Source organism: Desmodus rotundus, chromosome 8 (assembly GCF_022682495.2).
Source record: "Desmodus rotundus isolate HL8 chromosome 8, HLdesRot8A.1, whole genome shotgun sequence".
Lineage (NCBI taxonomy): Eukaryota > Metazoa > Chordata > Mammalia > Chiroptera > Phyllostomidae > Desmodus > Desmodus rotundus.
Genome location: NC_071394.1, coordinates 15,576,165 through 15,590,621, shown reverse-complemented (window position 1 = coordinate 15,590,621; position 14,457 = coordinate 15,576,165). Strand labels below are relative to the sequence as shown.

The window sequence follows — 14,457 nt, the reverse complement described above, 5'->3', positions numbered from 1 at the left end:
GCAGTTCACTCAGCTGACCTGTTGGATAACTAACATTGGTATAGCATCATAGTTTACAAAAGGCGGTTATTTTCTGATACGCTCCTCAAAGAACTCTGTGAACTACATATTGTTCTTATTATCCTCATTTTATTGCAAATGATGCCGAAAATTAGAGAAGTTCCAAGATTTGGGTAAACTCATAATAGTTATAGCCAGAATGCTAACCCAGGATTATCTGATACCAAATCCCAGGTTGTTTCATTTTGCTTCCAGAGTGTATGCAAAGGTCATTGGGAAAAGCACAATAAACCCTGGAAATGAAGGATGAGCACATCACTGGTGTTGATTACTGTACAGTAAAATCTGCAAATATTTGTCATGAGCTTTGGATTGACAGTAAACCCTTTGCAGTGGGTGAATCTGATTTGTACACATTTGAAATAAGAAACTATAACTGGAGATGGCACATGTTGATATCTGGGTGGGGACATTGCAGACCCAATTAGCCTTCTCAGTGAGCTGTATCAGCTGAATAACAGCAGCCTCCCATTCAACAACCACCCACTCTTTCCTTTTGTCGGGCGTGCCAAGCAACCTGAGCTACGATGCGGTGAAAGAGCTCATCTCAGGGGCAGCCTGCACATCTGGTGTCTAACGAAGAACCACGTGATCCTCTCAGTGCACGTTGCTGCAGGTCAGTGAGTTCCGTAAACACCCTGGACAAAATTCAGTCCTTGTTCTATAAACTCAGTAATTTTCCTCCTCTTTGTAGAGCTGCCCTTAGTGCCTGCTGCCTGTCAAAACAACTGTGAAGTGTTTTGTATTACCAAGGGCCTTTGGAAACCATCCCTCCTGTCAATGTCGTCATGGCAACAGGGATAGTGATGCTATCCCTTCAGGCTGACTGAAGAGGGTAGAGAGTAGAACAAAGGGCTAAAATGCCACCCAACCTTCAAGACCTTAGGGTCTGAAAAATCAGACTTCACCTGCTTGACTTGGCACCCAAACAGTTAACTAATAGGAATGATGTAAACAATCTCCATTGAGTATCCCCTGTGTATGAGATGCTTTTCCTATCACTGATGATAGAAAAATGAAGGATGCACAGGCTCTATGCTTAAGGTTCCAACAATCTAAAAAACTTGCTAGTAAAAATTAATTATTTTTTTTAGTGAATGGTTAGAAATTCTACAACCATGTGCGATAATACCTAGGATGCTGGGTTTATTGTAAAAACTACTTTATCAAGTAGATGGTGATTTTGTCCATGGCATGTCCTAGGGCCGAGGAAGTGGACAGTGGGAGGAGTCTCACAGTATAGCTCGGGCCAAGGATGATACATTAGGCTGTTAAAAAAGAAAATAACTCAAGAACTTACTTAGTGGCAGGGTACAGGGATGTTGGTGACAGTCATCTGAGGACTTTGCTTTCTCAGACGTTCTCATCTTCTCTGAGAGGCTCAGATCTGGCTACAGGGAATTTACAGCATCTACTGCATCAATATTTTATTGCAAATGGAAGAATCTAGTAATCAGGTTACTAGGGAGGGAACTTTATAGCCTCCTGACACCTTTGGGTACAAGAGAAAAGATGGAGTAAGAGTTGCTGCTCTAAGAAAGGTCTGTGGGGAGCTCTAAATGCTTCCTGCCTCCTGTCACTAGTCTTGATATAGCTTCTGATTAGATACAAGGGCTGCAACCCAGAGGTCCCTGGGGACTGGTGAGCAAAGTTGTATAAGAAATAACCATTCTGTCTTGGCATTTTTTCAGGGCTCATTTCCCCTTCTATAAGCAGCCCCTAGGAGTGCCAGGCCCCAGAGCAAACTGTGAGGAAGAGCTCCCACAGTGACGGGGTGCTTTGCTGCACTAGAATTTCCCCCCTGCCTTGTCTGTGTGGCTGTAGCTGATTGTCAGAGCCAACCTGCCTCCTTCTGAGTGCTTGGCCTGGGACCCACCCCATGGAGCACTCGAAGCTGGAGGTTTGCTAGTCACCTAGGTGTGTGCAATCAATGCCAGTCGCACTGTGGTTCCTTTTCAACAGCAGCCAGCTGGGACAGCCAGAGTGTTCGGAGGGAGATTGCTAAAGCCCTCGGAAATAGCTTTCCTGTGCATTCACTCACCATTCAGATGGAATCTCCAGCCGACCGGAATTCTGCTGCCTTTTCTGTGAAGATCCCCAGGACTAGTTCAGTCACACTGTCAGTATACTAGATGTGACAGGTCAGGAAATGATGCTCTGCAGTTTCTGGAACATAAGAAATGAAGAACCAAAGGAAGATGTTTGAGAAATTGATGATACAATACAGTGTACCTTTCATACTCCTTTATTTAGCTCCATCCACCATGAATAAGATAAATTTAGATTCACCAATCAATTGGGTTATCAGCTCATCAGTAGATGTGTTTAATTTCAGGAATGTGTGTGTAGGTCGTTCCTGAAGGGGCCTGAAATAATGGTTGTCTGTAACCACAGGCAATGAAAAGTTCATTGCCATTCAGTGGCCCAGCCCAAGGGTGACTGAGTAAAAATGAACTCAGGAAAGTCTGATCAGGCATCTGTAGCAAGGCAAAGAGTCATAAAAATTTCCCAAAACCCAAGAGACAAAAATAAGATGAGCCAAGTTAGAGGTAAAAGAGAATTAGGAAGCCTAATACTTCTTAAGAACTTGGCTTTTCTACCAAGTTGTCAAGTGGTAATATGATTTGGGGCAAGTTTTTTTAAATCCTCACCTGAGGACATGCTTATTGATTTTAGAGAGAGGGTCAGGGAGGAAGAGAGAGAGGGAGAGAACCAGTGATTGGTACGTGTCCTGACCAGGGACCCAACCCACAACCTAGGCATGTGCTCTGACTAGGAATCAAACCTGTGACATTTCAGTTTATAGAGAAAGGCTCCAACCAACTGAACCACACTAGCCAAAGTGGGGCAGTTCTTTTGAATCCTTGTCTATCAATATCACTATTCACTAAATGGTGTAGAAATGCCCTCTCTCCATCTTGCTTATAAGTTACGTTGTAATACGTCTGAAACTATTGAATTATATTTTACTTCTCTGTATAAATTAACATTTATAAAATTACTGTTTGGGGGGTGTTTTCATATGGCATGACCTATTAATAAAAGAAAGTGGGGAGACATAGAGAGGCAGAGTATTTATCCCATGTCACAGGAAAATAATTTAATCAGAGAATTAAGATAAGAATTCCCAGGTCTTGAGTAATATTTATGGAGCATTGACTATTGTTCAAGTATTTTACTGGGCTATTTGTTACCTTCCTTCACTCTAATGATAATTTTGAGAAGTTGTAGTTAATACCATCATTGTAAAGATAAGGACACAAAGCTCATATAGGTTAAGTAAAGTAATCATGTCATTTATTCATTCATTCAAAAATATTTTTTGAGGCCAGCTATTGACTGAGCATTGGTGAACCAAGCTGACTGGGCCTTTGCCTTCATAGAGTTCTTTCACTTTTGTGGGAGAGACAGGCATCACACCAATAATCACCCCTGAACACCACCGGGAAATGACTACAAACAGTGACAAGTGATGGTGAGAGAAGAGGTGCTGCTTTAGATTGGGGCAGTCGATGGAGAGCCTCTATGAAGAAATAGCTTCTAAGCTGAGAGCTGAACAAAAAAGGGAGTGGTAAATGAGAAGCAGGAGGAAGCTGGTTCTTGAAGTGCCAGATCATGACTGGAGATCCTGAGGAAAGAACTTGGTGTATCTGAGGAACTGAAGGAGGACCTGTGGCTGGGGGCACTAAGTGAGGGGGTGAATTTAAAAAAACATGAAATGGGAGAGATAAGGAAGTTCAAGTTGGAAAGTAGCTGAAGCCCAGATCTATTTTATCCAAAATCTCATCTACACTTTATCTTTGAACATGTTTCTTTTTTGGCTGTTTCTATTTTTAAATTATATTTTATAATCAATATTACTCTCTAATAGATTCAGATGTACACTGTAGTGGTTAGACCAGCATGTACTTTAATGAGTGGTGAGCCCCCAATATTTTAAGTACCCACCGGGTCCTACACATAGTTATTACAACCCTTTTGACCAACTAATCTGCATTGACAATGAACCGTTATTTCAGATGCATGAGAAAGACAAATCTATATTCTCCAAAAAAAATCAGATGAAAAAAGTTCCTGAGTTTAAAAGCAAAGGACTGAGAGACAGGACATCTGGCCAAGATGGAGGAGTAGGTAGATGGAGGCTTATCAGGAAGGAGGGGGAGAAAAGGGAAAAAGGTACAGGAATAAGAAGCATAAATGGTAGGTACAAAATAGACAGGGGGAGGTTAAGAACAGTATAGGAAATGTAGAAGCCAAAGAACTTACATGTATGATCCATGGACATGAACTTGGGGGAGGTGGTGCTGATGGGAGGGGGGTACAAGGAGGAGGGGAATAAAAGGGAGAAAAAAATGGGACAACTGTAATAGCATAATCAATAAAATATACTTTTTTAAAAAGCGAAGGACTAGCAGTGCTTTCTTAATGTATCCTGTCCTAGGAAGCACTCAACTTATAGCATCTCTACACAGAGTCTGGCTAAGGACAAAGGAAACCTGAACTAATGGAAATGGCTGTGGGCTGACCTGCCAAAAGACCTCGCCCCCAGAGAGCCTGAGTTAGGCCGGGGACACTGGGGACATGAAAGGCAGATATGAACAACATGGTGGAAGTAGGGAACTCTGCTGGAAGAACGCGCGGGAGAGGGAGTTAGAGACCATGATTGCTGTCCCTTTCTGCTTCCTCCCAGATCTGTGACCTTGTGCTGGTCCTCATTTCTCTGAGCTTCAAATTCCTCATCTAAAAATGGGGATTATATTCAATATTTTTCATCAAGGGGTTTCTGTTAGAATAATATGAGACAATAAATGTAAAGAACAGTTTTTGTGTGTGATAGAAGTGAGCGCTCGACAAATGTTCTTTTCAATCCAGGGTCTCTAGACCTCAGCACTATTGATATTTTAGGCCGGGTCATTCTTTGCTGTGGAGGGTTGGGGCATGAAGACTTGGAGCTTGAAATGGCTGCCTTTTGACAAGAGGCCAGTGGGATAAAAAAATAAATTAAGGCTGCTCCATTCATTCCAGGGCCATTTCTGCTCACTTTCCAGGTCTTCCATGAAGGGGGCAGGAGTATTTGACATGATTTGTCTGAAACCAGGACATTCTTTGGGCTCTGTTTTCCTCTTAGGCAGGGTTACTGGGTCTCATAGCGAGGGGCATCTGCTCTCATTCTTTTCTCATCCTGCCCCCTTGATAAGTAAACCTAGGTGGAGAGTGTCTCCCTGATCCAGGCCCATGCATAACTCTCTCCTTTTCTTCTCCAGCTCCTCTGAGCACAGGGCTGAGTGGGTAAGTTAGACCGAGGCCTGCTCTGCAGATCTGACCATCCATCTCTCACCTCTCCGTCTTACTCCCTCTCTGCACAGGGAGAATTGAATGCCCGGCTCTCAAGATTTAGATTTAAATAGTAGAAAAGAAATGGGTGGCTCACCTCAGTCTCTAGGCCAAGCAGCCCATTCTAAACCATGAACTATTTCACTGGGTTATTGGATCCAGACTCATAGACTAGCGATGTGATATTTTAGTTCATATTCTATTATTCTTTGTATGGTGACTTCTCTCTCTTCTCTGTGGGGAAGATGGGCAAGTGGCAAGTCCTGAGTCCTTAACCATGTAATACCATCTTACACCATCTCCACTTCAGTTCTTACCTCCAACAAGGAGAAGGAGATGTTTAGGAAGGATTAGTAAGTTCCACTTTGAGTATGTTATCTAAATTTGTAAATGTCCATTGGGAAGTTAGAAATTTGGTCATGGACCTCGGGATAGAAAACTTCTTGGGATTTTTTTCTAGTCTGGGCATGTGTATGAATATACAGAGAGGCTTTTTACAACTAATCTTTATTTCCTTGTCACATTTTGGCAATAAATCCCTTCTACTGTATCTTGAAATTCTAACTTGTCTATTGCAAAACCTCACACAAAAGAAAATATTTCCACCTCAGATAACTGCCTTTATCTCAGTGCTAAAGTGTTGGGACCAACCAAGGAATGCTGCTGTAGAAACCCAGAGATACGCAAGGTAAGCCCACAAAGGCATTTGAATTGACCTCAGCAGTTGGAGCCATGCATAATTTAAATGTTTACCTACGAAGAGACATACAGTGGATGTGAGTGATTCATTCAGTCCAGAAGCATGATCCCAGCCCCTGCTGTGTGCTAGGCATCGTTCCATCGGTTCTATATTGGAGCTATAGAAAGGGATTGGCACAGTGAGTGCTTCTAAGCCCCGGCTGTGAGTCAACATCACCTGTGGAGGGGAAAATAAAATAAAGACGTGCAGGTCTATACCCTGGAAATCTTGAGCCAGTGGGCCTTATTTGGAACCTGAACTTCTGGATTTTTTTAAAACCTACCCTGAGATGAGATGATTCTAAAGAACAGCCAACATGTAGAAGAACCTCAACCAAAGGAGGTCCCCCACTGAGTGGGGTATTCAGACACACACTCAGCTACGCAGAGTAACATCTTGCATTCCAATGGTGTGGATGGGGGTGTAAAGGGGGCACAGAGAAAGTGATGAGGATTGCAGTGTGGGTGTGGCCACAGAAGCTTCACATCCTCGAGGTGACAGTCATGCTGGACTCTGCATGCATGTGGAGGTTCTCCGGGTTGATAAAGGAAAAGATATTCTCGATAAAAAAGATTATGTGTAAGGTATGCTTGTGTTTGTTAGTTTTTATTTAAAAAGCAGAATACATGTGGCAAAAGAAATTTTAAACTCTGTGATCTTTAAAACTACATAACTTTTGCTACTTTATCATTACTGATGTTGAAGAGAACAGGAGTTATGTCTTCGATGATTTTTTTGTCATTGTCAGCACCTGGCAGGATGCTGGAAGCCTGGCAGGCATTAGTAATTGTTGAGGCGATGACTCTGGGGCGACGTGTGGGCCTTGTCATTATTTTTCATTTGCATTTGTATTTTTCTGAAATTTTGAGGGCCAGGAAAACATTGACTTTGACTAAGGAGGTCACATCTGTGCCATCTCTGCGAATCAATCAGCGCCACTGAAATAGCTGCTTAGCATTCTGCTGACAGCTCGCCCTGCTCCGGGGAGACAAATATACTCGTCTGCCACCTCAGTAAGCGCAGAGAATTAGGCAACCAGAATTAAAGGCGCTCAAGTTCCTAATGTCCCCTGCTTCAGGTGGCTTTCAACATGGAAAGGACAGGTCACCCAGATCATTTCTCCTGTTCCAAGAACACTGGATGATTTTTGTTTCCATGTTCTGTGCAGGGAGAGCCCTAAAGACCAGATGAATGTGCAAACACACAAGTCCTAGTGTAATTCTTTGCTCTGCTTTCTTTTTACATCAGGTTTATCTTTAATTTTTTGCCAGAGACACACTAAATGCCACGTGATCATAAGGAAGGGGGATTTGTATGTCAACTAAAGGAACTGCCCCTAGCTCCATTTGTGCTATTTCCTGAGATTCTATTCTTCAGTTGGCTGGATTGATAACTCCGGATGGTAGATGTTTTTGCGATAAAACACAAGACAACCTGCAATAGGGATTTCAAGGATGTAAAATAAAAGGAGCAGATGCCACCAAGGGGCTTTATGTGCCAGACATGAGTTTTGAAGTTCAGTTCACCCTTTGCCTTTCCTCGGTATGGTTGGAACTCGAGACCACTGAAGTCACTGGGAGGGTGTGGTAGAATTCTTTACTTCATGGTAACATATTCTCTTTGACAATCAAAACATTAATGATCTTTCATGTCTTTCAAAGCAACACACTTTATTCTTCAGAATACTGAAATCAACCAACTTTACTGCCACCCTCCATCCACAATATGCTCCTCTGTCACCCAGCACCCAATCGACATCTATCTCGGGCTCCATGGTGATGTTAGTGCCCATAAAGGAAATTTATGGGTTCCATATGTTTGGTTACAGATGGGGAATGGGGATGTTGAAGGACACGAAGGAAAGAAGGTTTGTACTTTGAACATCAGTTCAGTAGTTAGATTGCCTGAGTCTGAATCTTAGCTCTTCCCTTTATTAGCTCTGTGACCTTGAGCTAGTTACTTAAATGCTCTGGCCCTCTGACTCCTGATCAGCAAAACTTTCCTATTCAGCGGTCTGAGAACTTAATACGTTAGGAGACTTGAAGAGGGTGGACTTGTGCACAGCCTGCAGCCAGCACTCGGCAAATGTTAACTATTATTTAGTATTATAAACAAAGTGAGTGTGTATGTAGGTGTTCACAAACAGAGATTTATATCACCCAAACTTTCAAAAGGCTTTGGGTTGTCGACATAACTCTCCTAAGACAGTGAGAAAATGACTGGGTGAGAATTGCACAGCCCTTTCTTTGCTTCCATGGAGCAGTGAGGCTCACGGAGATGAAGGCGGTTATCTGAGAGCGTTTCCTGGGCAGGCAGTCACGGAGTCATTAAAATAGTTGAGTCCCTTTCCGACATGCTCTGAAAAATTCTACTTTTATCTCCAAAGCGAAAGCTGAATTAGTTACTCAAAGTGCATTAACAAAGTATAACTGTCTGGCTCAGTGAGGGCAGAGCCACAGATCTCCCAGAACTCCTCCTGTTTCTGTCACTTCCTTGGTCCCTCTCCTTCTGATCTCTGAGGTCGTTGCATATTTGGATCAACTACTTATGTGTGAAATTTTGCAAGCCCACAAAGGCCTGCAGCTCTCCGGTGTCAAAAAAAAAAAAAAGTGCTTCTGGGCACATACATTATATAGACTGTCAGAGAATGCTTCTCCCCAGCTCCATTCCCACACAATGAAATAGGAGCCAGAGAATCCTGCAAAGAGACAAGCCTCATTTTCCACAATTAGCTTTAAAGTACCTCCAGGAAATGGCTTATCTCCCTGCGTTTCCAGTTTTGGATCTCAGGGCAATCTGTTTAAATGACCAATTACAAAAGTCATTAAAGACACCAAGGAGCATTGCCTTTGAATGTCCACCTCCCAGGTTTTACAAGCCCTGCTTGGCTTGGCAGTGATGAAACCACTTAACTGTCCAGCGCAGGCGGATGTTAAAAAAAAGGAAAAGGTGACCATATGTGGTTCAGTTTCTCAACTTCCAGATTTCACACTTAACGTTTGTCATTCTGTTATTGGACACCTGTTTAAATTATTTTAAAATGTTAAAGTGTGTTGTTTAAAGCAACAATCAAGAAAAAATGTTTTGGGTTAAGTTGTCATCTTTGGATGACTAAAATCATGACAGAAAATGTTTTTCATGACACCAATCAGGACTGTAATGAGAATACACTCCTCCACTGTCAATCTTTCCTTGCGGGGAAGAACCCATTTGGGGAGCAGATTGGTTTGAGAGAGATCAAAGTTGATCAGGGGCACTTCTGACATCATCCTGGTCATTGGTATGAAAGCCCAGTGAGGGGAGAGAATGGTGGTCAGAAGCAGGGAGGCCCTCGGCTGCTGTAAAATACAAACAAGCTTGTGCTTCTTCAACTATAAAGGCCCAGAGGCATTGAGGTGTCAGCTGAATTGTAGCCCTTCCGGTGTGTCAGTCAAGCCCAAGGAGACACCTACCAATTGCCCTATATTTCCTTTCTTCAAAGGGGTATCCATTTGGTAAAAAACATGATTGTCCCCTTTGCAGCTGTTAAAACTGCATGCACAGTCTAATGCTGCCACAAATGTTATTTCCCTAGGTCCGTAGGGTGTAGGTATGTTTTGGGATATTACAGAAGAAAAAAGAACACCAGCTGTCCTGAAGACGCTGTAAAATGTGGTGAGCTACCCTGTACAATAGCATCAGAGTCAGATGTGACGTTAGAGAAGTTGAATTGCACTCTCCAAATGGGAATCAGTAGGAACGGAATAAACTAAGGCCCTGTTTCTTTTTCATCCCCTCCCCTATTTTTTCAGAAATGAATGGGGCATCTTATGTGGCAAATACATGGGATTTCTTACCAAGAATTCCTGTTACTGTCCCATTCTCCACTTCAAATTTTTCTCTGACATGGCAGAAGTCCACCATCAGAAAAGTACAGAAGCCTGTGTTGACATTTCATTAGAGCAATGCTTTCTATGAATAATTAGTGGCCCAGAAAGATGAAGCCTCTGTTTCTGGTTTCCACTTTCTTGTACTGTTCAGCACCTTGTAGGAACTGGGATGGGGAAAAGACAGCTCAGATTTCCCTGGCTCAGTAAGCTCTGCATTGAGAAACAAGAAGCAGATTCTTTTTCCATTCAATCTCCAATCATTCACAAACATAAAATCATGGAGAAGATTTTTAGGGTCTTAGAGTATTTAATATTTAATGTTAAGTAAAGAAAGAAATTTGAGGGAGGCACAATGATCAAGCACAGTTGATGAAGATATGCAATTATTTTTCTTCTCTTCCTCTATCTCCTCCTCCTCCTTTTTATTATTTTGATAGCTTTTAAGTACACTGGAAGTTACCACTTATACTCTGTGGGGTCAATACAAGGCTCCTCCACCACCCATGATGAGGGCTTGCCAGGGAGCCCCTGGCCAGAAGGAATGTGTATTGTTTTGGGAATAGATTTTATCTCCCTCCTTATCTCCTTTTGAAAGTGGCTTCTTGTCCTGTGACTGCTTCTTGACCTTTTCCTTCTGCTCGTACACACTGATGTAATGTAGCTCCAGCCACACGTAGGTTTGTGCACCCTGAATCCATGCTGCCTTTGTCTGGGACCCCTTATAATGAGCCTCAGACTGGAGAAGGCACAGTCTCCAGGTTGTCGCCAACCTGCCACATTGGTGCACTCCTCTGTAATGTGAGTAATAAACCACATAGCTACATCTGCCGGTCTACTGGGTGCTTTTATCCTGAATATCACGGACACTTGAGCAGCTCCCCAGGTCGGGGTTCCTGTGCTACATACTTCAACTATGAAGAATGTTTTACTTGGGTATAGAAATTTGCAAAATAGTAGAGATACTTCAATACAGAGAGTTTGAGGAAAACCTCTAATCTCCTACCCTGAGACTTTTCATTAATTCATGTATCTCATTTTTTCAGTTCATTTTCTTAATATTTATTGATCAACTACATGTCAGACACAAAGTCAGGGAATACAATATTGCTTTAGATACATGTATATTACTGTACAAGACTTTTATTTTTTTATCAAGGATTAAGAAATGACTGAATAACTAAACCTGGAGGTCCTCAAAAAAAAATCCTAATCCTAAAAAAATCCTCCTCCTCCTCCTCCCCCTCCCCCTCCCCCTCCCCCTCCCCCTCCCCCTCCCCCTCCCCCTCCCCCTCCCCCTCCCCCTCCTCCTCCTCCTCCTCCCCCTCCTCCTCCTCCTCCTCCTCCTCCTCCTCCTCCTCCTCCTCCTCCTCTTTTGCTTAGGTGCAATCAAAACATAACTTAGTCATATTTCCTGATGAAATATGGCTGATTCAGAAAGTGGTGAAAATTTTCACTTTTCTTCTTTCTCCAGTTACTGAGGTATCAATGCCTCTCATTGTGCAAGAGCAAATATTGGCTAGTGACTTGGAGATTAGATGGGTTTGGAATGTTAGTGCCAGAAAGGGTGGAATAAAATATTTAGAAATAAATTTAACCAAGCGGGGTAAAAAAATCTGTCCACAGAAAACTATAAGACATTGATGAAAACACAAATAAATGAAAAGATATCACATGTTCATAGGTTGGAAGAAATGATAGTGTTAAAATATCTATACTATTCAAAGTTATCTACAGATTCAATGTAATTCCTATCAACATTCCAATGGCATCTTTCATGGAAATCAGAAAAACAATTCTAAAATTGATATAAAACTATAAAAGACACCAAAAAGCCGAAGTGATCTTGAGCAAGAAGAACAAAACTGTAGGTGTCACATTTCCTGGTTTCAAAATATACCACAAAGTTATAGCAATCAAAACAGTATGGTATTGGCATAAAAGTAGACACAGACCAATGCAACAGAATAGAGATCCCCAAAATAAATCCGTGATCAACTGATCTTTGAAAAGGTGCCAAGAACACATAATTGAAAAAGATAGTCTCTTCAATAAATGGTGTTGGGAAAACTGAAGATCCACATGCAGAAAAATGAAATTGGACCCTTATCTCATACTATGTACAAAAGTAAACACAAATTGGATTAAAGTTTTCAAGGTAAGACCTAAAACTGTAAAACTGTTGGGTTGGCCAAAAAAGTTAATTTTTTTTCCTGTATGATGGCTCTAGTAGTGCTTAGTTGTCTTTAAATTCATTCAGAACAATTTTGTTGGATTGTATCATGACAGCTGTTATATCAGTGTGTGTTTAAAAAGCATCAAAATTGGTGAATTTTTGTGCAGCCATTTTAATATTGAAGATGGAAGAAGATAATGCAACATTTTTGTTGTATTATGCATTATTATATCAAGAAAGGTAAAAGTACAACTGAAACACACACAAAAAGATTTGTGCAGTGTATGAAGAAGGTACTGTGACTGATTGAACATGTCTAAAGTGGTTTGTGAAGTTTCTTGGTGCTATTTTGGCCGAATAATTATTTGCTGTGGGGCTGTCTTATACATTGGAAGGTGTTTAGTAGAACCCCTGGCCTCCACCCACTAGAAGCCAATAGCAGGAGATAGCCAACACACTGAAAGTATCCAAATCAATAAAGTTATTGGTGCAAATTAAAAAATGTGTCTTTTATATTATGGAAAAAACTAAATGGGCTTTTTGGCCAACCCAACAGACTGTATTAGTTCCCAATACAGAACATAGGGAACCAGCTTCTTGAAATTTGTCTCAACGATGATGTTTTTTTGGATATAACCTCAAAAACACAGATAGCAAAAGTAAAAATAGACAAGTGGATTGCATCAAACTAAAAAGCCTCTATGTAGTAAAGGAAACAAAGTGAAGAGACAACCTACTAAATAGGAGAAAATATTTATAAACTTTATACCTGACAAAGAGTTAATATCCAATAGCAAAAATCAAATAACACAATTAAAAAATGAACAAAGTGCTTGAATAGACATTTCTCAAAAGGGAACATGCAAATACCCAATGGATATATGAAAATATGTTCAATTTCACTAATCATAGGGAAATGCAAACCAAAACAAAAATGAGAAATCACCTCACACCTTTTAAAATGTAAGGATGTGGAGTAAAGGGAACTTTTATACACCGTCGGCAGGAATGTTAACTGGTACAGCCATTATGAAAAACTGTGTGGAGTTGCCTCCAAAAACTAAAAATAGAACTAAAATATGATCCAGCAACCCCACTTCTGCATTTATATTCAAAGTAAATGAAAACTGGATCACACAAAAAACATCTGCACTCCCACATATATAGCAACATTATTCATAATATCTAAGACATGGCAGCAAACTCTGTGTCCATTAGCAAATGAATGGATGAAGTACATGTGGTGTAGATGTGCAATGTAGTATCACTCAGCCATGAGAAGGAAGAAAGCCTGTGTCCTTTCCTATTTATCTTTGAACAATAACACTTAGCATATAGACTAGCACGGAATAGTTTTCAGTGAATTACCTAATCTGGAGTAACACAGTCTTACCTGGCAGACCTTAATAGTTATTAGCAAGATAGGGAGGCCTTTTAATTCTTCCGTATATTTCATTGTAAACACTCAGTATCTGTGTTTAAATTCTAGCCTTAGATTCACTCAGAGTCTGGTTCTAACCCAGGACATACTTCTAGCTGCATGGCTTGGGCCACACTAGGAAGCAGAATTAAGTCTGTCACAGTGCGATGGGGATGACACCTGTGTGACAGGGTCGTTACAATCACTAGATAACCAATATAACTAGATAAAGTCAGGTAGCTTGCACATGCCACTGACTAAGAACATACAAGTTTTATTCTCTCTGAAATAGATTCCTGCTTTTCAAACATGAAGTTGTGAACTACACTGATGGTATGACAGAAGGTACGAGTGCTTTATTTAAAAAGAAAGTTTAACAGACTTACCAGAAGAGTCAAAGGATCTCAATATGCCAAGACAAATTTTCTGGCCCATATCAGAGGTCCTTTAAAAATTAGATTCACTCTATGGAATATACAGTTATTTTAAGAAATTGGTAGAAATAAATAGAAACTGGAAAAGATGGAAGGGAAAAAGTAATTTCAAAAAATAAAAGGAGTGGGGCAGTTATAATGCAAATTGGTCAGGGCGGACGACATCTGGCGGGTGTTTATAGCAAACTGCATCAAGATTATACATATAGAATGCTCAGCATAGTGCCTGGTGTGCTAGGGCATTATCCTAGGTAATGGGATAAGTGTAAGTTCCTTTCTTATTGTGAACAGAAATAGAATAAACTGGGAAAATGAGGGCATGGGATGCAGAATGAGAGAGAGTAGAGAGAAGGTTAAGAGGTCGGGGATAATAGGGTAAAAACACTCGTAAGTTACACATATCCGGGGTGGAGGACATTGAAATTATA

General features: G+C 41.1%; 1 protein-coding gene across 1 annotated transcript in view; it reads left to right on the top strand.

Moving 5' to 3' along the window:
- The window catches only part of SLC30A8 (solute carrier family 30 member 8), a 30,484-nt gene extending 28,317 nt beyond the window's left edge, over positions 1–2,167 (top strand). The window contains 3 exon segments of the mRNA XM_053929861.1: positions 612–676; positions 2,023–2,133; positions 2,136–2,167. Of these exon segments, the coding sequence (XP_053785836.1) occupies positions 612–676; positions 2,023–2,133; positions 2,136–2,167 (208 nt within the window).
- The last annotated feature ends 12,290 nt before the right edge of the window (positions 2,168–14,457 follow it).